At 39.4% G+C, this 26370-nt stretch overlaps 2 protein-coding genes across 3 annotated transcripts in view; both read right to left on the bottom strand.

The window, feature by feature from the left end:
- Nucleotides 1-429: 429 nt before the first annotated feature.
- On the bottom strand, nucleotides 430-8963 carry LOC112560004 (MAM and LDL-receptor class A domain-containing protein 1-like). 2 transcript variants are annotated; one of them, XM_025231541.1, is made up of 3 exons: nucleotides 6328-8963; nucleotides 3897-4896; nucleotides 2867-3237 (listed from the first exon to the last, which is right to left on the bottom strand). In XM_025231541.1, the coding sequence occupies exons 1-2, from the start codon at nucleotides 8323-8325 to the stop codon at nucleotides 4438-4440; spliced, it is 2457 nt and encodes an 818-aa protein (XP_025087326.1). In that variant the 5' UTR covers nucleotides 8326-8963; the 3' UTR covers nucleotides 2867-3237; nucleotides 3897-4437. The 2 variants fall into 2 exon arrangements, with proteins under 2 accessions (XP_025087325.1, XP_025087326.1); XM_025231540.1 differs by lacking the exon at nucleotides 6328-8963 and having other exon boundaries at nucleotides 430-3237; nucleotides 3897-4439.
- A 576-nt stretch (nucleotides 8964-9539) lies between these two features.
- Nucleotides 9540-26370, bottom strand: part of LOC112558982 (MAM and LDL-receptor class A domain-containing protein 1-like) — a 30586-nt gene continuing 13755 nt past the window's right edge. Inside the window, exons 24-47 of the mRNA XM_025229768.1 lie at nucleotides 26148-26312; nucleotides 25536-25626; nucleotides 24852-25004; nucleotides 24016-24141; nucleotides 23355-23489; nucleotides 22091-22230; nucleotides 21415-21520; nucleotides 20766-20980; nucleotides 20152-20337; nucleotides 19646-19736; nucleotides 19310-19447; nucleotides 18732-19000; nucleotides 17206-17443; nucleotides 16239-16361; nucleotides 15577-15701; nucleotides 14994-15123; nucleotides 14691-14843; nucleotides 13999-14157; nucleotides 12937-13061; nucleotides 12392-12482; nucleotides 11968-12108; nucleotides 11138-11388; nucleotides 10590-10821; nucleotides 9540-10414 (exon numbers count right to left, since the gene is read on the bottom strand). Coding sequence (XP_025085553.1) covers nucleotides 9540-10414; nucleotides 10590-10821; nucleotides 11138-11388; nucleotides 11968-12108; nucleotides 12392-12482; nucleotides 12937-13061; nucleotides 13999-14157; nucleotides 14691-14843; nucleotides 14994-15123; nucleotides 15577-15701; nucleotides 16239-16361; nucleotides 17206-17443; nucleotides 18732-19000; nucleotides 19310-19447; nucleotides 19646-19736; nucleotides 20152-20337; nucleotides 20766-20980; nucleotides 21415-21520; nucleotides 22091-22230; nucleotides 23355-23489; nucleotides 24016-24141; nucleotides 24852-25004; nucleotides 25536-25626; nucleotides 26148-26312 — 4458 coding nt within the window. The remainder of the gene's footprint in view (nucleotides 10415-10589; nucleotides 10822-11137; nucleotides 11389-11967; nucleotides 12109-12391; nucleotides 12483-12936; nucleotides 13062-13998; nucleotides 14158-14690; nucleotides 14844-14993; nucleotides 15124-15576; nucleotides 15702-16238; nucleotides 16362-17205; nucleotides 17444-18731; nucleotides 19001-19309; nucleotides 19448-19645; nucleotides 19737-20151; nucleotides 20338-20765; nucleotides 20981-21414; nucleotides 21521-22090; nucleotides 22231-23354; nucleotides 23490-24015; nucleotides 24142-24851; nucleotides 25005-25535; nucleotides 25627-26147; nucleotides 26313-26370) is intronic.

Raw genomic sequence — 26370 nt, 5'->3', positions numbered from 1 at the left:
TCTGATACACAAGAGGGTATCAAGGCAGTAGCATTGTGCCAAACATTGGTGTAGGCCTAGTGGCAGGCAGTGCCCAGATTTGCTGGTCTGCACCACCAGACCTGACAAATAGATAAAGATTAAGGATGGTACTGCCACTGTGCATGTACCAGAAATTAAACCTGCAGGAAGGACCTGAATTTCTATAAATCTGAGACACCAGCCATGAATTAGCATGCACAGACTGGGTGACAGGGAATATAACTCCAACAAAATGTCCAGAAGATGTCCCTGGATTGTGATCCACTGCAGGATAACCTGAGGAACTTGGAGTCCTTAAAATCCAGTCTGCTGCATTGCCTTCTGCTTGATTGGTCCATCCACACAAAGGGACAAAATGATAATCATGGTTTTCAAAATCACAAACTGATGGACACTGAGCTTCGTCTATGCCCTCTACACAGTCAGAGTAAAAGTTACAGAGGTAAAACATCCAAGCGACATGGTGTGTTTAGTCCACAAAAAAATGTTCCTGTAGGACACTGATGATTGGTGCTTGTTGGGAGCACCGGTGGTAGACTTGCCCCTACTGCCAGACGACAGCCTGGTGTGAAAGAGATATCATCCAAGCCTATATCACCAAGGTCACTGGCCCCTGTTGTCCCTTCAATCACAATCCTAAAGTTATATGCACTAACAATGCTGAGGATGGTCTTGCGCCACTCATCACCCTGCTGATCATGAATAGATAGCAGCAGTGCTCTCGAGCCTTGTTCTGCTCCTTCTATGTAGATGTTAAGAGCATTGATGTCCTTCCCAAGCATGTGATGAAAAAATCGCATGTAGCACTGACCTTCTGATGCTGGCTGGAAAATTAGGCTTTTTAACCTGGCAGTGTCATTAGCTTTTCTGTTAGAACTCTCCAAGTACAAGTATGTTCCAGTCTCAGTGCCTAATGTGTGATCTCTGTCAGGGCCAGTGCCTGCTGTGGTGGTAGACCCTGATTTTCTGGTCCAGTCAAATACATCTGTCTGATCCTGAATCCAATTGCACAAATCCACCTCAAAGTTGCAACGCTCAACATAGCTGGAGCAGTTTTTTTCATCTGAGTTGTCTCCACAGTCATTAGCGAAATCACAAACCCTGGTCTTGTCTACACAGATGTGGTTATCACAGTGATACTGGTTTGATGGGCATTTACTCATGTTAGAGCCAAGAGCACAGCTGGGACTGAATGTAATGTCATCAAGAGCAATGTCACCATCTGTTGTGCCAAAAATACCTTCAAAAACAAGTCTGTAACCAGGGGGATGTGCCCCTAAACCAGCTGTAGCACTGGTCCAGTTACTGCCCAGAGATGCTGAAACTTGCCACACTTGAATACGCTGGCCATCATATGGACTCTGTCCTGGAGGAACTAGGTAAAGACTCAGGTATGCAAAAGTCTTCTTGTGCACCCAGAAACTGATTTCACAACCAGCACCAATGGCACCATACATGGGTGATATCATCACTGCCTTCCCATAGTCATCTGTTGCAGTTGAGTCTACATATATATAGTTTCCAGTGGTCTTCCCTGTGGTGTGGTCTGCGTTTGGGCCTGAAATGGCAGAAGCAGTGGAGCCATTATGTCTTTCCCACACATACTTATCAACACTGATGTCCTGCCAACCGCACATACCTTGCTGGAAATCACATGTCCCACAGTTGGCTTCATCTGAACCATCAGTACATTGGGTAACAAAATCACACACCAGAGTTCTGGATATACATCTTGAAGCATTTAAACATTGATAGTAAACACTGGGGTCACCACAAGGTGAAGGTGTTGTGACTGAAGAACCTGGTGTGCCTATGGGAAAGTCTGTTGTCAGAAGTTTGCATGCTGAAGTGAAGATGGTGTCATCTATTCCTATGTCTCCCAAAGAAGCATTGTGCAAGGTTGCTTCTATTATGATTTGGAAAGGCTTTGTGTCATAGATAGGTACCACAGAGCTCACCCAATAATTGCCTATCTCACCAGATCTACTGAACCTTTTAACAAGCGGACCATTGAAAGAATTTCGAGTGTAAACTGACAAACTGCCTATGGTTTGGCCATACATGTAGTAGAAAAACTTCAATTGACAGTATGGAGCTGATGCAGAAGATTGAAAGGCACGACTAATAATCCTGGCTGTGGCTCCTTCTTTGTGAGGGTCAGAGCTTTTTACATAGATGTAATGTCCTGAACTGGTACCCAGGGTGTGGTCATGCAAAGGGCCAGTTCCTGATGTAGGGGTGGGTCCTGCAAGTCGACTCCAGTCCATGTTGTCTGTAGTATCTTGATTCCATCCACACATGCTTGTCTCAAAGTCACAGCGAATATAATCATCACAGGTGTAGTCAAGTTCATCAGTGCCATCTCCACAGTCATCAACAAAGTCACATACATTCTGTGTTGGAACACAAGCCTGGCTCCTGCACTTAAAGGTGCTGTGTGCTGTGCAGCTGGTAGCTGGGTCTGGGAAGGAACAGTGCTGGAAAAAAATGTCATCAATGGCAATGTCACCAAGAACATTAAAGGATCTTGTAGATCCAATAGTCAGAGTGAAAGGTGAGGCCATCCGCTCAATAGGAATAACTGCTTGATACCATCGGTTGCCATGGTCACCACTAGTTTTCCACAAGTAAGTTTTTGTGACACCTTCCTCCTTCATGACAAAAAGATCTCCAACTCCACTGCCAAACATGTGGTACCAGAGGCTTAGCTGGCAAGTGGGTGAAGAGCTCTGGAACAGTGGGCTCTGAAGAAGAGCCTGATCATAACGAGTTCCATTAGAGGCATCTGTGTACAAGTAGTAGCCCAGGCCAGAGTTAGTGGTGTGATCTCTGTCTGGTCCCTGTGTTGGAATCAGGAGTAGCACCACGATATTTTGTCCAGACATAGGTTCCTTCACTGTTGCTGACCCAGTGGCAAGTCTGATTGTCAAAGTTGCAGTTGTAGCCGCAAGCTGTTTCCTCCTCTCCATGGGGACAGTCAGAAACAAAATCACAGACTTTGTTGCGAGCAATGCATGTGGTCGATCCAGGACATGTAAAGGCACACTGCTGTGGAGACATTGTGGGCAATACACTGCAATTTCCTGTCTGTAATGAGATGTCATCAATAGCAACATCACTCAGACCTGGAGTCTGAACAATGTGTTCGATTACAATGCGGTAAGATGACTTTATGTTAGCTATGGTCACTCTTGACAACTGCCAGTTGGTACTCTCCTGAAACACGAAAACAGCATCATGTAATGATTTGGAGAAAATGATGATCAAAAGATGTACATATAACAGCACACAGACACATGTGTATATATATATGTACTCATTAAAACAAGAAGAAAGAGAAACATTTTCAAATGAACTTGAATTGTTTAAAAATGGAATAATGGCTCTTGCTTTCTAGGCTACACCAATGTGTCTTCATCAGCGAAAGAATATGATAATAATGATAATAATAATAAAGATCAAATTAGTGTATTTCCTCACACACTGGTGTTCAGTGCACTCTTACAGGGTGCAGACTGACATAAATTTCCAGAAAACAATAAATTTCTAGTGCTACACAAACACAGATATAAAGACTCACAGACACACAGATCACACACACATGTGTAACATATACAAACATGTGCATAAGAATGCGCACTCACACACACAGAGCAACAAAAGGCATGCCATGTCCTCTAAACTCCTGAAGAAGAGTTACATATCATGAACAGTGATATTGTGTATGTCTCTCAAGTCATGTCATTGACATAATTAAGTAATAGGTATAGCCTTGCAATGTTCCCTAATGATAAAAAGTTATATCATGTAAATAGAGATAAGGTATTTACTAACCTAATCAAATTAAATCATAGCAACAGAGATGGCACACTAACCTGCTTTATACCCACAACATTTATGACAGTACCATTGGTCAAAGCAATGACTTTGATGTTGATAGTACCTCTTGTAGCCATCATGTACCACAGTGACAGACAGCGAGCTGTAGAGTTGTCAAATGATGGTGAAATAAGCCATGCTTTGTCACCAGTCTGACGAGGTGGAGATGAGTCAGTGTACATATAAACACCATAGACTGTGTTCAGGGTGTGGTCAACAACAGTGCCTGAAAAACCTGCCAGTGGTTGGTTCTGCCCTTGCAGCCAGTCGAAGTTATCTCCCACAGCAGTGTTCTTCCATGTACAAAGGTTCTCCTCAAAGTCACAGTTACCTTCACCAGGACAAGCACCAGGCTGAACAGTGATGTCATCTATACAGATAGATTTGAAGAATCCATTTCCAACTACACCTTCAAATGTCACTTTGAATGGGACAGTACTGCGGAGAGTGGCTTGGGCAATTTCCCACTCAGCACCCTGCTCTCCTGTCCGCGTGAAAATGGTGTTACTAAGAGCACCATCACTACGAGTGTACACATTAACTGTCCCTACTATTGCTCCCTGAATATTGTACCCATGCATGTTGTACCAAAACTGCAAACAGGAGCCTGAGGTTGGCCCCCAGCAAGGGACTGTCCATTCGTGCAAAACTGCCAGGTGGTAGTGTGGAGATGGTGTACATGTAATGTCCTAGAGATGTACCAAAAGTGTGGTCTGCAGAGGGGCCAGAAATCGTGTCAAAAGCTGAAGCAAGATTCAAGTCCCAGTCAAAGTTGTCATCATATGCCTGAGTGTATCCACACTTATCATTCTCAAAGTCACAGATCACTTCATCAGGGCAGCGGTCAACATTCACAGAAATGTCATCAAGTGCAATATCCCCATGTGCACCAAGTCCTGGCAGACCCTCCAGGATGAAGACTGTAGATCCATTAGTGCGTATATGTACCTGACCGTACCTCCATTGTGGTCCTTGGGTCCCTGACCGTGTCCATAACTAAAACAATTGTTTGAAGGAAGAAACACTACAAATAATATTCTAACTGCTTGCACTATTTCAGGTGTGCTTGTCATGTGCTTATTTCTCTGCAAATGTGAGGGATATTATTGCATAATATCATGTTTGAATGTAAATATAAATGTAAATCCTGTTAACAGTAAATGCAAGCTATGAATTAAACACATTATACGTTCATGAATCACATGTTTAAAAATTTATGTAAGAATGAAGAAACTTTGACTTGTTTTGGCCTCATCAAAACTGAGCTTATGACCATTCACATAAAAGTTCTATTTTTACCCAACATCTTATCAGTATCATTCAAAGACATTTTTCAAGAAATGATAAGTGTAATATTAGAGGTATAATAAATATAATAATGTGTTATTTAAGGCAGTTTAAAGTGTACTTCTTTCCCTTAGGACACATGCAACACATCACTTGACCAAAGACCTTCAAGCACCATTAAGTAACACTCGTGGTAAAAGTGGCACCTGGTCCCTAGCTATGTTTGTTTTTTTCAATTTTCCCTTTATGACATCAGCATGTATGAGTAATTAAATATACAGCAGCTATTAGACTGTGGTCTGCATGTAACTTTAACCTTTCTCTTATTAATTTCATAATTTTGATATAATGTTTCAAATGATTGCTTGGTTGTTGAGAAATGAATGTACTTTTTGTATAACTTCTGTAAGTTTCTTTTTTTGTGTATCTATACATTAAGCAATTGTGTTACTGTCTGTGAAAAAAAGCAATAATAACCAAATTTCTGAAGCAAATTTCCCAGGTGGATGTGAATTCAATACATCACACACAAAAGACTACAAATGAACCAACAGCAAACTAAACAAGAAAAATAAATGAATAAAAACCACGATACAAATATGAACGAAGTAAAAGGTATGAAAAAGTAAGAAGTGAGAAGAAAAGTACCTTGATTGTACAAGATATTTCTTAAAGAGTCAGGTTTGAGATCAGATTTAAAGGTTTCAAATGTAGACATTGTTCAATGAGAAAGAAGGGGATATTGGTGTTTGTTTGAGCCAGGAACTATATCATGACACGGAAGTCAGCCTGTAAACAGATGCCACATGCAGAGAAAGAACAGCATGCCTAAGATAAGAATCCACGACAGCCAAACCTCACTGTATTAGTGACTGGCACAAACCGTTATGCCACCGGATCACCTCAAAGACAAATTAGCAGAGAATTCCAAACAGCAGGGCCTGAGAAGGAACAGAAACATCAGAATTTCTCCCATTTAATGTGCGACTAATATTGTTAATGATACCAATATACAGTTATAATAAAAAGCCCCTTTGATAACAACAAAATAAAATTAAAATATATAAATGACTAGAGTAAAAAAACTTACCATAAGATTTTAGAAATAAAATATTCATCAAGATAAAATTAAATGCTTACTGCTTGACTTTTTCCATTGCGCTGAGCAAGAAGAGTTAACCTGTTAATAGAGCTTCCATACATGTAGTACCAGAACTTAAAGCAGACACCCTGGGGTCCAATGGTCAGTGCTGGACTGAGCAGACGAGCAGAGCTGTTTGCTGAGTCATGTGATGAGTTCATGTAGGCAAAGTGCCCTCGAAGAGTACTGTAAGTGTGGTCAGCAGTGGGACCTGTCCCAGTCAGTGTTCTGCCAGCTTGAACCTCCCAGTTGAACTGGTCACTAGTATCTTGCTGCCAGTTACAGATGTCTGACTCAAAGTCACAGTCTATGGAGGTAGGTGGGTATGTCACTGGTGATATTAAAACACTTGATGGAGTTGTAGGCTTGGTCATGCCAAAACATTGATAAGATGATACTGATATGTCATCAATGGCAATATCTCCTGTAGTGTTGCCTCCATAAACACCTTCAAAGGTGATCTCATATGAGTTGTTAGTCAGTATAGGAGCTAAGCCATACTTCCACACATTGCCCTGGTTGCCGCTTACAGACCAGATGAGAGTCAAGTTATGAGTGGATGCAGACCATGTGTAGACATTCAGGGTGCCTATTCCCACCCCATACATGTGGTAATAGAAGAAAAGACATCCTCCTGTTGGATTTCTAGGAGATGGTAGAGTCTCACTCACTAGCCACGCCTTCTGCCCTGCTGTGAGGTTGGCACCAGAAGTTTCCAGGTACATGTAGTGCCCAGATGATGTGTGGCGTGTGTGGTCAGTAGATGGACCCAATGTGCGACTTGATGATTCCCCACGGCCTCTCTGCCAGTCAAAGTCATCACCAGTAAGTACATTAGAGTAAGAACACATATCAGCTTCAAAATTGCAGCTACCTAATGGACAATCTCCAGTGTTGAAGCTGATGTCATCAACAGCAATGTTTTCTTGTTGACCACCAGTACTGATGCCTTGCAATAGAATCCTGAACTGTTGATTGCTCAGATAGGGGAGACTGACTGCAGCATGCTTCCACTGGTCTCCTTGGTCTCCCTGCAGGCTCCACATAGACTGAGGCGGAGAAGTTCCATTTATAGTGACAGATATATTCAGTGATCCTGTATGTTGTCCATGCATGTAATACGAGAACTGTAGGCAAAATGATGAAACACTATTAAGTAATGTGCTGGCAAGGAATGCCTGGTCACCTGATTTGCTTCCATGTAGAAACAAAAAGTGGCCTGAGTCTGAACCAAATGTGTGATCTAGTCTTGGTCCTGTTCCCATGGCTGTAGAACCATTGGTGCCCAGGGTCCAGTTGATATTACCCATGCTGCTCTTTGTCCACGAACATGTGTCCTCTTCAAAGTCACAAGATGCTGTAGGAGGACAAGGTCCCCTCAATGCTAAGATGTCATCTATTGCAATGTCTCCAAGGTAACCTCCTGAAAAAGCCTGGAAGAAGAGGGAGTATTCTGTAGTGGAAACAACAGTTCGCTGGGCTTGTCTCCACTGATCACCCTGAGGTCCATGTTTAGACCAGAATGTCTGAATGCCCTGTGGTGTCATTAAGTTAAGTGTGAGATTACCCATGGTCGATCCAAACATGTAATACCAGAAAGTCAGACAGTAACCTGCAGAATCTGTAGGCAGCAGCCATGGAGTCTGCAGGACAGCTGAATCACCTGGTCTTGTTGGTGGTGATGTTTCAATGTATACATAGTAACCTACACCTGTTGTTTGATCATCAGATGGGCCAGTGTGCGCTGTTGGTGTTGAGCCCTGGTGCCTTAACCAGTCCATCTGGTCACTGGTGCTCTGGTTCCAGGTGCAGAATCCTGTCTCAAAAGTGCAGCTGACAGCGGGAGGTAGCTGTCTTGGAGTGCAGTAAGTAAAGGTAATATCATCTATTGCCACGTCAGCAGAGTTGTTGACAAGAGCTCCTTGGCCAGGCGTCACACGGAACTCAAGATGAGAGCCTGCTGGTAGACCACCTAAACTACCTATGTATATATTCATTGGTTCCCAGCCTGACCCATAGCGTCCAGCAATAGTGAATACATTTCTGTATGAATCATTGATATTGAACCCAAACTGAAAGAGACCTAACTGATGATCTGATATGTAAAAGAAGAAAGAAACAGTGCATTGAGTAGACAGTGCTGGCAATGGAGGGCTTTGAAGTCTGGCCACTTGTTGAAACACTCCTCTGTCACCCTCCACATAAGCATAGTGACCCTGTCTATTTCCCAGAGTGTGATCTGAAGCTGGGCCACCACCCCATCAAAGCTGGGTAGCTCAGTGTCCAGTTGTAGCGTCCAACACTTAAATCTTTGTAGCCACACAGTCCTGCCTCAAAATTGCAGGCGCCACATGTCAACTCATCAGAGCCATCTGAACAATCCTTGGAGAAGTCACAGTAGCGAGACTGGTCTATGCAGTCGCCATTTGCACACTGGTACTGGCTCGTTGCACAAACTTTGGGGGTTGTGTCAGTTACAGTGTAACCAGCTGTAGGAAGAGTATTTTGTGAAAATCTACAGCCTGCTGACAACACAATGTCATCCACAGCTAAGTCACTATAATAGCTAGGGCCAATAACACCTTCAACTATAAGAGAAAATGGTTGAGCAGAAACAAGAAGTCGTGAATCTCGCACCCACACACAGGACCAAGGTCACCCGAGCGATGAATCAAAGTGCTAGGTAACCATTGGATGATGTTTGCATGTAGACATTAAAGTCACCCATAGTTCTACCATTCATGTTTTGTAGTAGACAACAAGATAGCAGTTGTCACTGGCTGTAGTAGGCTGGATTACTGGACTAAGTAGTCTTGCCTTTTGACCAGGGCGACGTGGTGCAGAAGACTCTGTGTAAACATAATGTCCTGTCACAAGACCTGTAGTGTGGTCACGGAAGGGACCTGTGTCTGGAGTTGGGGTTTGACCACTCATGATTACCCAGTCAAAATCATCTGTGACATCCTGAGCCCAGTCACAGAGTGAGTGCTCAAAGTCACACATGTGGGCAGCCGTACAGGTGGCTTCATCACTATTATCCTGCTGACCACAGTCCTTCTCCCCATCACACACTTGATCCTTGTTAATACACGATCCCATCTGACACTGAAAGGAACCAGGAGGGCAATATGCTTGTGGGGTGGGTATCCACAGTTAAGGAGCTGAACATCAATCTATGACAAGGCTGCCATATGACAAAATCTCGTGGCTTCTATGTAAATCTGGAAGTCTCCATTAAAGCACCTATGTCTGCCACAGCAAGTAGCCACTGGTTAGTAACAGAGCTGGTACGGAGCTGCCAGACAATGGTTTTGGTGTCTCCAGTCATGACGGAGACCTGAAGCTGACCAGCACCAGCACTACCAATGATGAAGTAGTAGAAATACAGCTGGCAGGCTGGAGAAGACTGATGAAGTACAGGACTTGCTAATGTGGCCAAAGAGTTGAAAGTTCCTCGGCTTGTGTCCACATACAGCAGATATCCACTGTTTTTGTTGTAAGAATGGTCAAATGGAATTGGAAGACTCTTTGTTGATGTAGAATTACTGGTGCGCAGGTACCTAAAAGAACCCTTGCTAATGTCATTATACCCACACAGATCTACCTCAAAGGTACAGTTTCCACACTGAACCTCATCGCTGCCATCAGAACAGTCCTTCACAAAGTTGCACACTTTATCACTAGTCACAGTCTGCTGATTTCTGCAGGTAAATTTTGATGGCTGACTACTAGAAGAGCAGTCTCCATCTGTCAGACTGACATCATCAATGGCCATATCACTAAGGTAGGAACTGCCAACCACTCCCTCAAAGACCAGCATAAACTCTTTTTTGTTGTCGTGAACAGGGACTGAGGCTTTCTGCCACTGAGCTCCCTGGTCTCCACTCAGTGTCCAGAGCTGAATAAGTCCTGACGTTCTAGAGACTAGGTTCTTATACACAGAGAGGGTACCCATGCCAGCTCCATGCATATTGTACCAGAAGGTGAGGCACTGGGGATGTGAACTGTTATTCAAAATCTCTGAATGCAGTCGAGCTTTGTCTCCTGGTTTCCTAGGTTGAGATGCCTCTATGTACATGTAGTGACCTGCAAAATCAAGCAAGCAACTCAGTGGGATGTCTACTTTTTTGCTGGCAGCAGTGTCTGCATGAAAGATCCATAAAGTAATTTACCTGTTTACCGTAACTTCAGTCTCTTTCTGTCTCTCACACACACATGCACATGTATGTGTATGCACTCACACACCTACATCCACACAGACCTTTAATATTCTGCAGAGTGTGGTCACTTGTAGGGCCAGTATTTGCAGTGATGGTGGAGCCCTGAGAGCGAATCCAGTCAAAGTCATCATCAGCGTCATCATTGCTCCAGGCACATTGTCCCTGTTCAAAGTCACATGAAGCTGGCAGTGAGCAGAGGCCATCCTGCAGCTCAACATCATCTATAGCTATATCACTTTGATAAGTGCTTCCCCGGACAGCTTGAAACTCCACCTGCGAAGATAAGTTAATGTCATGACATTTGTAACTATAGTGTCTGAGGTTAAAGAAAAAAAAGTAAGCCTGTATGCCAAGCTTTTAACAGCGCTTTCTAACAGTGACCCACCTGCATAGCCCTTATGCTTAACAGTGATTTTAATGTCACTGACCTTAAAGATCATAAAATGATAATACCCTGAATGATTTAGCTGATCATCTTTTATACTTAACAAGAGGATCTAATTTTGAATGTTCAAAGTATATACATAAATGATATGATTTTATGCTGATATACATTTGCATCGCTTATTCTTGATGTTTCAAGTTTTACCTGGTACTGAAAGTTGGAATTGATGGAGACTTGTGCTGTATGCCAGTCATCACCCTGGTCTGAAAAGCGGCGCCAGATGACGGTGCTTACAGCCCGTGCCCTGATGGACACCATGAGTGTTCCCATGCCTGTGCCACTCATGTGGTAGTAAAAGTGAAGGCACTTGCCTGTTGTGGCAGGCTGCACAGGACTCAACAGGTTTGCATTCTCGCCAGGATTTCCTTTGGAAGCCTCTGCATACATGTAGTACCCTTAGAGAAAGCAACAGATAAAAGCTTATTTTGAAAATGTACAAACATTAAACATTTTCTTCTAATGACTGGGGAACACTCAGAATAAGAATCAACTTTTCCCAAAATCTGGGTGAGCGTCCCTCTTCCACTTTTGACTACTTCAAACATCACTATGCCCTGAAAGAAGTCAAATTCGTGATGTCACATTTGTCCACAGATGTGCCTAGTTAACATATCATCCTAGTTAGCTTTTTTTCCATTGGCTGTGACCTTCACAACATAAACATATCGATGTAGAATCCTCACAAAATATTGTTGATATTTTTGTGCTCATGGTGAAGTTTTTAGGCATTTTTATCTCGAGAACAGAATGGTAGGAGAATTGGGATGGTATTTAAATAAGAAAATAGTGTCTTCCACTTCATTTTACCAGTCATTATTAAAAAAAAGGTACCTCCAAAAAATGACCTTTAACTGTTTTTAAACACTCGCCAATACAGACATGTGCATGTGTGTGTGTGTGTGTGAAGAAAACATGATATGAGATATTCCACAAGACTGAGGACAAGTCACACATACCATACCAGTCTGACTTACCACTCATTGTGCCATAGGTATGGTCTGCGGCTGGACCTGTTCCTGAGCTTGGTGTGTGACCTCTTTGCCTGGTCCAGCTATAATTAGCAATTGTTTCTTGCAGGTAACCACAGATATCATCAGAATCAAAACTACAACTGACTGAAATATAAAAAAAGATATGCTCATTAGTTCAAATATGCTTACTATGTGAATAGTAGATCAAATATCTAGATCCCACACAATATGTCACGATTTATTCACAGAACGGCAAGAAAGAAATGTGCAAAACACAGCTGAACATCTTCTTGTCATGAAAAATACTATTGAATAGAAAACCTAAACTTTAGAAAATTGATGTATATTTTGTTCTGTAATGTTCCAAGGAAGGAATGCAGAGAGACAAAATAATTAACATTTTTAGCTTCAAAGAAGGAAGTCTTACCTGATGTAGGGCAATTGCCATTGTTGAAGGAGATGTCATCCAGTGCTATGTCACTTTGGTAGCCTCTAGTAAGTACACCCTCAAAGACAATCTAAATCATGCATATAGACACACACACATATGCACACACAAAGATAGCCTTCGATTGTAAAGCATAATGCTCAGGCAATACACTTTTCAAATGAAATGTATAAGGCAAATCCAAGAGAATGCCAGAGAAATGGCAAGATTTGGTTGCATGATTATCACGATGCCCCCACAGCCAAAGCACCTAAATGATGTACTCTACCTTTAAATTATACAGAGAAAACAGAATTTGGTTTGTTTTAAATCATCATCATCATCATAGCTGTTTTATAAGGCAACTTAATTATTTCAGGTATCTAAATTTGACATCTCTGGTTGATGGTGTCAATGTTACTCATCATCAGTCTAGTCCTCCCTGCAAAGATCTGCATGTTGTTATAGTTTGTGGTAATAAATAACAGTGGACATTCTTTTCTTATATTTGTAAAAGATGCAAAAAAAGACATCAAGCTTCATACCTGCACAATAGTTGTCTGATTCTGGAGAGGAGAGAGACCTTGGGGTGTAAGAAATAGAGTTGCACTGATCCACTTGTCTCCTTGTTCACCTGACCTTGTCCACAGAGGGTTTCCCAGATTTTTTCCTGCATTGAAAGAGATCTCAAGTAAAGATAAGGACTGTAAAACAACTTTATAGAAGAAGCAATGATGGACCTCTAAGCAGGCATGCAGATACATGTGCTCATATACATGTATATATGTTCCAACACATCTGCATCTGCTGTAGTACTTCTTTGAGTTACCACTATTTGGAATCTCTTACCCCAGTCCTTTGAAATGACATTGTAGGCATTTAAGTTGGTTTAAATAAAGATGTCTTTCATAACTATGATCTGTGACTGATTCTCTCTCTCAACAAATTATTTTCCCTCTTTAGGGTAAAAGCTACATAGACTATAGCATATTAATTGCTTGTGTGGTGTCACTCTCATTAATAAAGGGTGTGTTTGCCGTTCTCCTTCTATTCAGTTCTGTATCTTTTCTGCTTCTTCCTCCTTCCTTTCTTCCTCCAGTCACTTCCATGCCTGGGGGTTCTTGTGAGCTTTTGTTCATTTCAAATGAATCATTTCTTATATGAGGAAAAACTATGTATCTAGTATAAATGTAAATCTTAATCCTCATGAATGCTGTATTTTAAAATAATATTCAACATAACCTTCTTATGTTTCCAAATTTTATTAAAATATTGCTACACCCTTCCCTCACCTCCCCAATTACATCTAAAAGTATCTTGAAAGCATGGTCTCAATACTGTAAATAATCCAATGAGTTTGTTCAGGCAAGTATCTTTAGCAAGGCATCAGACAGTACACACCTTTTGACTCAGTGGTGTCTTTGCCATTAATCCTTCACACACACACACACAAAATCACCATCACAGTGACAACCAAACAAGAGGAGAGCATTCAAGGATTTACAAACAGAACTGAAGTCAATGGTGGAAAGATGATGGCAGAGGACCAATAAGAAGCAGAAGTGAACAAAAACTTGAAAAACTTGATGGAAAAAAAAGAACTCTACCTTGCTGAGCATAGACATTAAGCAATCCGATGCTGCTGCCATACATGTGGAACCAGAAGTGAACACATAAACCAGTGTTATTTATGGTCACAGTTTGACTCATAATACGTGCCGTAGCATTGGCTGGCTGGTGGGATGCTTCAGTGTATATATAGTAACCTGCACACAATTTAATTTTCAAAATAATGATTTGCATAGGCAAAAGTATACACATATTTTTCTAGTACGCCAGTCTTTCTTCCCAAGCTTGAATAAAATACAGTGTTTGCACTTCTAAGATGAATATTTATTTTATATTTTAAGAAATCTCCATAGCATTTCCTCACACTTGGCAGCACAGAACAAGGTATGTAATACAGTTCGCATTCTAAATATCTATATCACTAATTTCAATGCACAGTAGAATGAATTCCTAGGAGAAGCTATAATCCTGCTAAAAAAAAACAAAGGTAGTCTAACTGGATTTGTTATTTATCATGATACAGATAGTCCATTTGTCTAAATATTCTTGTAAATATTAAGTAATATTTAGTAAGTGCCTTTAATGCATCAATTTTGCGACATAAATGTGGCACCAAACTGATGCAATCAAAGCATTTCCTTCTTTAAAGAGGTTATCTGTATGATGGTTTTATAGAAAGATTGCTGAAAGATCTTAGATTCCCAATTCTTTCTAGACAGTAAATCTCTACCATTTATATTCTGCTGTGTATGATCATAGCTAGGTCCTGTTTGGAGTGATGCCGTTGCACCATGATGCAGGGTCCAGTTAAAATTGTCTGTAATGTCCTGGATCCAGTTGCAGATGCTAGCCTGATCAAAGTTGCAGTCATACTTCGTTGGTGCTGCACGCCAGATAGCAGATATGTTAAAATGTTTTGAGACAAGCAGCTTTTTTTGAAAACCCTTTTCTTGCTTTATAAAAATGCAAAACTACTTGTATGCTTGACTCTCACATTACAAATGACTTTTTTTCAATTTTTAAAAGTACCCACCATATGTAACTTGTGAAATTCCAGGATTGTCAGTAGCAGGTGGACCAGTGCAGTTTCCTGGTTTCACAGACACATCATCAATAGCAATATCTCCTCGAGAGCCATTTCCTACTGTGCCATCAAATATCAGCTGAAAAGTCAATTGAAATTTGATGGTAGTCAATGCAAAAACTCCTGACACAGAAACAATCACCTAGATGTAAGAAACAGGTGTGGTCTATTTAAGCTATATTTTGTAATAGGTCCTCTGCATAATGTACATTATCTTCATTGTCAAAATATATATATTTCACAGTTTTAATCCATTTGCTTTAGGTTTCAAGCATACAAAACATTTTCTTGAATCATTCAAGATATCATTATCATCTTTCTTTATTTTAATTTGCAGCATCACACAAAATACGCAAGTGTGCTCTAACAGATATAAGCAAAACTTTCGAAGCTAGACTCCAGATTAGTAATGCTAAAATCACTGAAAACCATTTAGCATAAAAAAAAGATGCCTCATTAAAATGGATGTCATAGCCCTAGATCAGCACACCTTCTCTGACCCCAGTCCACCTATGTTGACCAGTCACTGTACCTCAAAAGAGGAGTCACAGCTTGTTGTGTTCTCCCAGTAGTGCCAGAAATCACCTTGGTCACCTGTCATTGTCATAAGAGTCACAAGTTGTTCTCCACTCTGGTACACTACCAAGGTGCCTTCATCTGTTTTTTCAGAAAAATGCATGTTATTCTATAGCAACCATATCCAGATAAAACTACTTTTCTGGGTAAAGAATATGATCTTTCACAATACTATGGCAGCCTGGTTGACATGATAACATTATCTTTACAGACCTTGTCTAAATGGAATGCACTATAAAGATTTATATTTTTCCACACCAATAACACTAAAAACAGCATGATGTTAATCATTGATATTTTATGCTGTCTAGTCACTTCTTTTCTGTCCCATAACAACTCTTGTACAATAGTTATATTGCATCTCTCTCCAATTTAGTTTTTAAAATTAAATGCAATAGAAGACTGATATTTAAAAACTTCATATAATATAGAAGCCAAAAGAGCCAAGTCGGAAGTATTTTTATCTGAAAATACACTATGTAATAGGATACTAAATTAAATATTTGGTCAAAAGGACATGATAAACACAAACTCTTAAGATTAATGGGGATCTAGCCCCTAGACACACTAAATTGACAGAAAGCTGACACTCAAAAATGATGACAAGTTCTTTCATACCCTGACCATACATGTGATACCAAAAGCTGATGCACATCTGAGGGCTACAAGGAATAGGAGAACTGGAAAATGATGCCCTTTGTCCCATGCTGTGGGTATCCGCTTGCATGTACATGTAAAAACCTGGGAGGAACCCCCAAATATATGCATAAAAGAAATGAAAACAAATTCATTAGAATATTTCCCTATTCATCATACATCCCTCCACAAAAAGAAATCAATAACAGGTGGAATCACTTTCCTTTCAAAGATAACAACAAAGCAATTTCCTGGTTTCATCTAAAGGTCTTGAAAAGCTCAAGCAAATTATGTGCCAGATGGTCTTGGAAACACTGACAATTCCAAGCTGCCAAGATACTGAAGACACAGCTGTTATTAAACCTCAATAAAATAAAATGACTTCTAGCAGTGAAAATTAATGCAAACTGATGTAAGGTAACATAATGTGACTGATGTAGAAACAGCTGTAGAAAAAAAATGATGGCCAGGTCCTTTACAGATGGTTACTAAATCCTTAGAATATCTCACTGACTGTTAATATATGTCACAATAGGGAATGTCACTGTGTTAGTATATGTCACTGCGTTAATATGCCACTGATTGTTAGTATATGCCACTGACTGTGTTTGTGTTAGTATACATATTTCAACTTTTTTTTCTTCTAACAAGGGAGGTAACTCATCAACAGCTTCTAGATTGTCATGTCTTTGGTTTAAGATGAAGCACAGGCTAAAACAATCAAGCAAAGCAACAAAGCATAGAATGTAAAAATATCGCTGCAAAAGATAGCAGTTTACAATGCTCTTTGTTAAGTAATTCTTGTCACAATAAAATAATGTTTTTTTTAAAAATATGAATATTGCATTTTGTAACACATATTAGATGAATGATTTCAAGAGATATATTCCCCCCTCTACTATCTGGACAGAACAAGTGCACAGACTCGGAGAAGATTTCTTTAATTTACCTGCATCAGAATCAGATGTGTGGTCAACTGCAGGACCAGTGCCAGCTACAACAGTCCCACCTGCAGAGCGAAGCCAGTCAAAGTCATCCATGCCATAGCCTTCAATATTGTAGTAGCTACAGGTGTCAACTTCAAAGTTACAGGAACCAGGAGGAGGACAGTCACCTTCTTGTATCTTTATATCATCAATAGCAATGTCTCCAGCATCGCTTTGCCCAACTACGGCCTCAATCATGATCTGAAATCATTGATAATGACATGCCTGTCTGCATTTCACTGAGAAGTTAAGCCTAAGAGCATCCTTTATCATTTGTCTTATGATCCAATTGCAATAATTATGATGATAATGACACCAATAATAAAACAATAATTAGATAAGTTTGCAGTCAACATGCTATTAAGAAAAAAATTTAGGAACATCTGGCACTTTCAAATAAAATATCCTTATAGACAAGTTAATAAGGCAGCAAGACTAGATGGAGTATGTTATCCTTTAGGGAGGGTTTGATGTTTTAGCAGGGCTCTTGATTTGTGATTTCCCCCCATTCACAATATCTTAGTGGAAGACAGCCAGTATAACTCTTGTCTTGAAGACGGTGATGTGAGCATGGCCAGCTGTAATATTTTCTTAAGACACAGCTCAAACTTTTATGTATACAAAGTGTTTTATTTACACTCTTAAAGTCCACTGTCCCAAAACCTGTCTGCTCTCTAACTTATCCATTCCCAAGCCCCTTGCTTCTAGCAACTATGCATTTCCATCAAGGTCATAGATCACTGTCCTCAGACTGAGTCAATGGCATCTAGACTACAATAGGGTCGAATTCCTAGCTTCAAGACACTCCAATATGACAAAAAATTCTTGTTAGCCTTATAAATACCCAAGGTTAGCTGCTCAAAAATATCATCAGGGATGAGCTGTTGAAGTATTTAAATATTTGAAAGACAACTTGTTATTATCAGATACTCAACATTGTTTTGTGACCAATAAGTGCTAAGTAATGTACTAGGAGTTACAGACAACTGTACTTATAGCAAAGATTAAAGTCTTCCCATTTGATGCTAAATATCCAGACTTTAAAGTATTTTTAATGAGCCTGCAAGTGCTATAGAATTCTATGGCATCAGTGAGAACATTGTATTAGAAGTATCTTTACAGAAAGACAGAGAGGGAGAAGGAACTGCTCACATTGGAAGCAGGACTGGCATTATTTCTGCTGTTCATAAATGCCCTGATATAGACAGCTCATTGTAAAGGACAACAGAATAATAACAACCAACATGAATATTATAAGAGACTTCACAGCAGTTGTATGTAGTAAAAGAACAGAAAGAGAGCTGGGAGTCATAGTGGACAATAGCCTGGAGCAAATGGAGGAGATAAATACATTAGTATGCATTTGTACACAGAGGCATCATGCACACATGCATGTTTAGTTCAAAATATCAGTATCAAAGATATAACTGACCAAAAAAAAAAGACAACAACTATTCAAAAGTGTATGAATGGAAAATATCATTCTTGCCTGCCATGAGGCTTTTGGTGGTGGCAAAGTGTAGGCAGCCTGAATCCAGATGCTTCCATGGTCACCTGCCACACTAAAAACCGGTGATGTTGATCGAGTACCATTTGAAATAATGTAGAGATTGAGCTGGCCCACAGATGGGAAACCATACATCTGGTACCAGAAAGTTAAGCACTGGCTGATTAGAGATCTTTGCTGAACAGGGCTTACAATGACAGCACGGTCTCCAGCCTTATGGGGAGGTCCTGTTGTAAGGTATGCGTAATAACCTACAGAACAAACAAACCTCATTGTGATCACAAAAATTTACTTTTGAAAATAACTAAGATCAAAACTAAAACTAAAATACAGTATGAGATATAAAGTTTATGAAAAATTACATCTGCAGAGAAAGAATCTGTCTAACTAAATAGTTTACTCAATTAATCTTTATAAAATCTAAATAAACAAATAAGACCAATCGATGTTGCTACATTTGATGCTAATAACATCACTGACTGTCACAATTTAAAAGCAATAAAGTCAAAACCCTTGAAAAAGGAGAAACTTATTGTGCTTTTAGTTTCAAAGGTGCTGACCCTCTCGGTTGAGTGCTGTGTGGTCCCAGGATGGACCTGTGTTAACTTGTGAGAGATTATTCGCATGACGAATCCAGTCAAACTGATCATCTGTACTCTGGGTGTAGTCACAAAAGTCTGCCTCAAAGTCACATTCCACTGTAGACAGTAATACACCTGAAGTGCTTTTTTTTGTTTGCTTTGGAATTAGAAGAACAAAATTAAGCTGTTTTAATATATATTTAGTCTAAATCTAATTGTGGCTGTCACACATTTTTATCCATTCAGACATAGACCCAGGCATGGAAGTATAAATATGATCTAAATATTTGTCTTAATTAGAAGAGTTATTCTTACATGAAGGAGGACAAGGCTCATCCACAAGTGAGACATCATCAATTGCAATGTCACCCAGGAAGCTCACCCCAACAACTCCCTCAAAGATAACCTGTAAAGCATTTTATTTTGACTTGTTAAAGTAAAGCTGATTGGTTTTTATTTAGTAAGGGAAAAGTTACTTGCAAACAAGTTAGTAGAATTGCAGAAGACTAGAGAAACAAGAGTGAGAAATCTAGAGTATCTGGAGAGAATCCCATGCCATGTCCATCCCTAAATGCCATCAAATTCAGAGAGAAAATGTGTATACTAGAAATTAAATCCGAACTAACAACCAGGAATCCTGTTTTGGTGGTAAGGCTCAAACAATCACCATTCTCAATGGAAGTTGTCACATTGCACTCTTTATGAGTTATATAAGCATGCACACACACACACATGCATGCACATTCTCTCTTACATTTGCCCACAAACATCCTATGAGAGAAAACATAGCACTCAGACATATTACACTTCACATACTTAACCTTGTATGACTGATAACTGACGATGGTACGCAATGCTTGACGCCAAATGTTGCCTTGTGTGTTTGACCGAGTCCAAATTAGTGTGCGGTTTGAGTCTTGCTGTATGAAGACATTCAGAGTTTCCACATGTGCACCAAACATGTGATACCAAAACTTTAAACACTTCCCTTCAGGACTTGTTGGTGCCTGCCCATGAAAAGTTTATTAACAGGTGTCTGCTTTAAATGTTGTTTACTAAGTTTCAGTATATCTTGAGGTAACTGGGTTTGAACCAATGACTCAAGGCTCAAAACAGTACAAAACAGCTTTCTCAAAGACCTGATAGAGACCTATCTTCCAATCCACACTCACAGACACAAGTCAACAGTCCAGTATGCTAATGTACACAATACTTACCTTCCCTGAGTCTTCCTTTTCTGATGGTATCTGTGTCCAGTAAGGGTAGAGGGGTATGAAAGGCAGGGAGGGAGGATGGTGCAAACATACATATTGCATGTGTTTGCATCCATGCATATTGATTTTCTGTGTGTGTGTGAATGTTTATGTGTTGTGTGAGACTGACCATCAGTTTTTAATTTAAGACACAACTAACAGAGCAGAATCCAGGTTTCTACCTGGAGTGGAGATGTCAGATCAGCTACATCACCAGGTTTCTGAGGTGTAGATGTCTCAATGTAAATGTAACAGCCAGTGCCTGATGTGTGATCACGATCAGGTCCAGTTCCTTCTGTTGGTGTACTTATGTCTGTCAGTGACCAGTCAAAGTTATCCGTTTGAACTTGTGAATAGCCACACAGTCCTAAATCAAACGAACAGTCCATGCTCACTTCTGAAATCATAAAGAAATATAGCAGTAACTGAAAAAATGTAAACTCTGTAAGGAATGGTACATTTAAGTAAATCTAAAGTCATTTACATAGGAAAACTATGATAAATCAGAATTTTTTTTTCAAACAATGTGACCAGAGAACTAATCTGATCAAGCTGAATTCAATTGCCACATTTATAATTCTCAATCAGCCTGTCTGCAAGATAGGTACGTTCAAAGAAATACCACAAACCTACTCATCTGCCATTTAAAAAAATTAATAATGAAAGTATTTTTAAAACAAACAGTCTGGCTACAGGAATTCATTGTGCAATTATACAAAGTCTCATGCACACATGGGCATGCACACCTAAACACGTACACACCTACAAAACAGAAAGATTATATGGCAATAGGAGAAAAAAGTTAAAACTTAGCTGTTGAAAGAAGCTTACCTGTATGATTGAAGATCTTTTCATTCTGGCAATCTGAGAATGCAATGTTATCAATTGCCACATCATACCTGCCAAATCCAGGTGTTGGCAAAGAGGAAAATGTGATCTGCAAAAATAACAAATGTTAATCAACATTGTAGACAAGACTTAAATTCCCTTGTAGCTCCATTTCTTGAACCCCTCTAGTACTGTTATATAACCATCAGATATAAGAATATAATTATAAACTTAAAAAATACTCAACCATGCTGTTTTCCCAGTCTCTAGAAGTTTTATTGCTTTTCTTCTTCGAAGTTTCATGCTACTGGAATCCCAAATCAGTGGGTATATTTTCTTTTCTTGCAGAAGCTTATAAACATTACACTTTATGAGAAAAAAATATGGATTTATTCAGATAAATAAACACATCCCAACAAAAAAATGGGGAATGGGTAGAGAGAAACAGAGAGAGAAAGAGAGTAACACAGATGAAAAACTGTTAAGATGAGAAATCAGTGAAAGAATTGCACTTGCAATACAATACAACTTTATTGATCCCCAGGAGCAAATCAAAATAGTGTTCATACTAGCAATAGTATATACATATACATGATATAAAAAAAGATACTATAAATGTAAATGTTGAAATAGTGTACTGATCACAGAAGGAGATGTGTGTAGAATTAATAGTACTGACCACAAAGGGATAGTCAATCTGCCCAATCCTAACAGAATATTGTTGCCAAGCATTGCCAGCAGTCCCTGAATAGTGCCACAAATCAATACCATTGTCTGTGCCAATGTCTATTGTTTGCTGCAGAAGAATCCTCAAATTACCTGCAAGCATAAAGGCACAGTGAATAACAATTCTCAATTAAATGAAAGAAAAGATTTAAAACAATGAAAAGATCAGAAAACCATGAAGCGGGCTTGATTAAAGGCAGCATAGCCCTCTAGTAGTGTACTAATTTACGTCTTTGTTTGTAGAGGGTATAGGGGTCAAACAGCTACCAGGACTGTCCCTTTTTCACGCCAGCTGCGTATGTAATAGCCAGCCTTGCCCTGCCCACCCGCGGCTACTGGCGACTGGACCAACTGTTACACCAGAAGTTATCAAGTTGCTTGAGCATATTGTGGAGACCACAGGGTGTGGGTGACCACGGAGGCTGAGAAAGGTTGTGACGAGACCATGGGAAGAGGGAGTGGATAGTTCTGGAACATTCGACAGAAGATAAAATAAGTAGTGTAACTTTACAGTTGAGAGAGGGTTTTTGATTTTGGAAGCGAGGGTGGAGAGACAGCAGGCCAGCCGGCAAGTGAGACTGAATAAAATCTACGGTTATGCGGCAATTTCCATCTTTGTTGAGTTCTTGTACGACTGGCCCACCCCCTACATAGCCATCAGGGACTGACCTGTTGGTTGCATACAAAAATATAAAAATATGACAAAAGTGTATGGTACTGATATGGTAAACATATTGCACATTTTCTGCATGAAACTGCACATGGTAAATAAAGATCAATGCTCTGAATAGGATTGCTGTTGATCCTTTGTTAATTTAAGTTAAGCTTGGACACTAATGGTAAAAATTTCAGTGGATCAAGAAAACTTTTGCATCTCCTGGTTAGCAGCACATTAATCCAATAGTTTTCTGCATGTGGCTTTTCTACCCATGAATACCCTGCAGACAGGATTCAATACCTTTGGATGGTCTAAATAAGCTAAATAAATCTGAAAATAAAGGGCAAATAATGTGGGTGCTGCCCACAATAGCAGTCATGAAGATACGCACAAAAAATGCATTACAAAGGATAGGTAATGGTGTAGACTGAGAAAAACTTCAATAACTTTATAAGAATTAAGCTACATAATCAAAGATATGTCTCAAAGAAATAGAATTTGATGGTCTGCCACTCTGTTGGCATTTATTTAACATTTCTAAATTTTCATTGAGTCATACCTGCACTAGAACCAAACATGTGGTAACTAAAATTCATGCAGCACATGGCAGCAGAAGCATTGAGCACTGGAGACATCAGTCTAGCAGGATCCTGAGTTACACCCATGGTAGGCTGAACGATTATGTATTGAGCACCTGTGTAGACAATATAAGCACAATAATGAGCTGAACAGATCTGCACCAGATCGGCATAGAATACAAAATTTATTATTATGGATTACAACTGATTGAGCATCTGATATTTTCTGATATTTCTGTGGTGTGCATACAGATATTATTTTAATTACTGCTTGTAATTAAGACTCTGTAGACTATTTTGTCAAAGCCTAACACCTGCTAAAGATAGAATAAAGTTTCCTATAAGTTATTAAATGATCTCTACTTGTCTGACTTTTACCCTTCTTAAAACACGTAAACTATCTCATGAATACCTTTTGCTATGTCTGTTGCTTTTGCCATTTATTCATCTTAAGTCAGTGTATGACTGCACAGCCATTGCTTTAGCACACTTTTCACAGCTTAAAACCCGTATTAAAACCATATCTCATTACTGAATTTAATGCCTTTTTACTGATCAGTACTTGACTACTTGATATAACATCATATAACATGAAAATGATGCCATGAGTTTCTAATTTGGCTGTTAGAGCATATCATTTACCTCCATCAGCATCAGAGCTGGGCCCACCTGTTGAAGCACTTTCATTTAATGACTTCCTGACCCAAGCAAACTGCCCTGTGCTGTGATCTCGCCATCCACAGAGGCCAGCTTCAAAGGTGCAGTCACCTAAAAATACAGCCCATAGTTAATTTTCAAAATACATCTTCCACTTAAATTTCTTACTTTTCAAAATTTGTAACAGTAATCTTAGTGCATGAATGTGCTGGTGTAATTTAAATTGTATGCCATATTTGCCAGTGTACAATAAGTTTAAAGCTTACAGCTAAGCATGTTCTGTGTAATTTATGTTCGTTATGAAAAGTATTTATCAATTTGCATGTGTATAGACTGATGTGGTTTTGACAGCAAAGTGGAAAATCAAAACTGCGGCAGTGATTGGACCTTCACACCTGTCAATTGTTTATTAAGATACTTAGAAACAAGACACAAAAAGACCATATATATTAGGGCAAAATGGTGATGCATCTGTTCTGGGTTGCATATGATCAAGTGAGCATGTCAAAGAGTACTGAATGTGTAGGTCAGCCTTGTCTGGGGTTGGGAGGTTAGGATGCTTGAATGGAAGATTAAGTCAAATATGAAGGGAGACAAAGGATGGAGACCAGTTAATTTTAACTCAGTTCACTTATCCCTTTCAATTACACTATCTCGAAATAAATATTGACTATCACCTATTACTGGAGTTGTTGGTAGCTAAGATATGCGGCATCAACACACAAGTGACAACAAATATGCTCATATAAAAAGTTATAAGGACATATAAGGCAGAATGCATAAAACATTAACAGAAAAGAACAGTTGCTGTGCATCCTCACCACACATAAGCTCATCACTGCCATCACTGCACTGCTTATGGAAGTCACAAACTTGGGATCTTGGAATACAGCGATAGCCATCACATGCAAACTGATTTGCTGAACAGGGAGCAGGCTGAGTAGGCAAAGGAGTTGAGCCAGATGGGAGTGATACTAAGACAGGCAATGAAGAGAAAGAGATGTAAAAGTGAACACATTGAAATTTGGTGATTCAAGATATGATTTAACATCACTGAATGTATACAGTGACTAATTTCTAGCCTATCAAAAATGTCACCAAAGTAAAGTGGTGATTAAAAACTACATTGAAATATATAGAGTGGCGTGTGTTCTTTCAGCAGGATGGAGCAACGCGTCACACTTCTCAAGATTTATTATATTGAATTCATGTGGCCTTCACAGTGGTACGAACTGTTAGCAAAGGTTTGTGGCCTCTGCGTTCGCCTGACCTAGTACATGATACATGAAAAAATTTACAAAATACAACTGTAAATGACAGGTGACAGTATGATAATATCATAATATCATACACTTTGGTAATATGTTATTAGGTAAAGACTAAAAAATATTTATATTTATGAGAAATTAGAACAAATGATATAAAATTTGTTGAATTCATATTTTCCTTGCTTCCCCAAATCTAAAACAGTCTCCACTAAAACAATGAAATATACCACAGTCTACCTTTGGACACTTGACAGTCAGAAGTCATGGAGATGTCGTCAATACCAATATCACCAAGGTAACCATTTCCAACCACTCCTTCAATGACAATCTAGACAATCAAAGTCCAGATGAACTTGCTAGAAAATTATTTTTATACTGCACAGTTCATTATTCTGTTTAAAGGTAATAGTACTTTTTGACCAACATTCCATCTTTCTCTGAAATAAAGAAAAGGCAGCATATACAGTTCCCACTTGACTGACTGCTACTTTCAGTTTGAAGCAAGTTTCACCTGCCCGGGTAACCTGGATTTAGTCAATCTGTCCATCTCTTTATCTTCCATTGCCGTTACAGCCCAACAGAAATAGTAAGATATCATAATGTAGCTGTGACATTTCAGATCTACACAACAAATATTTATAAAATTAAGTAACTCAATAGTGATATATATATATACGCATCATGAAGTGACATTCAAATTTATTGTCGCCTTGGAACTTTCATTTCAAACTGAATTTCATCCTGTGCTACTATCAACATAAAATATGTACATACCAAGCATGTCTATTCCCCTCCCTCCCTTGCTCCACAAACAATTTTTTCACACCAAGCAATATCTTTTCAATCCACCTGAAATAATTCTTTTTCTTGGAGGATGATGTCCTTCCGCATCCATGCATCACCATAGTTTCCAGAGAGAGACAGAATCTGCTTTAAGTTACCATGAAGAGAGATACGGGTGTAAATGTTGAGATTTCCAATGGCTGCTCCGTACATATGGTAATAGAAACGCAGCTGAAAGACAGCATACATTAAGCTTCTTCAATGTCTTGAGTAACATGAATGATATGAC

This window comes from Pomacea canaliculata, linkage group LG3, assembly GCF_003073045.1.
Source record: "Pomacea canaliculata isolate SZHN2017 linkage group LG3, ASM307304v1, whole genome shotgun sequence".
In the NCBI taxonomy this organism is placed as follows: domain Eukaryota; kingdom Metazoa; phylum Mollusca; class Gastropoda; order Architaenioglossa; family Ampullariidae; genus Pomacea; species Pomacea canaliculata.
This window is presented reverse-complemented; position numbering and strand designations above follow the sequence as displayed.

Coding starts and splice junctions, on each gene's coding strand:
- LOC112560004 (XM_025231540.1), bottom strand. CDS start 3,137: ATGTTGCTATTGATGACATCTCATTACAGACAGGAAATTGCAGTGTAT.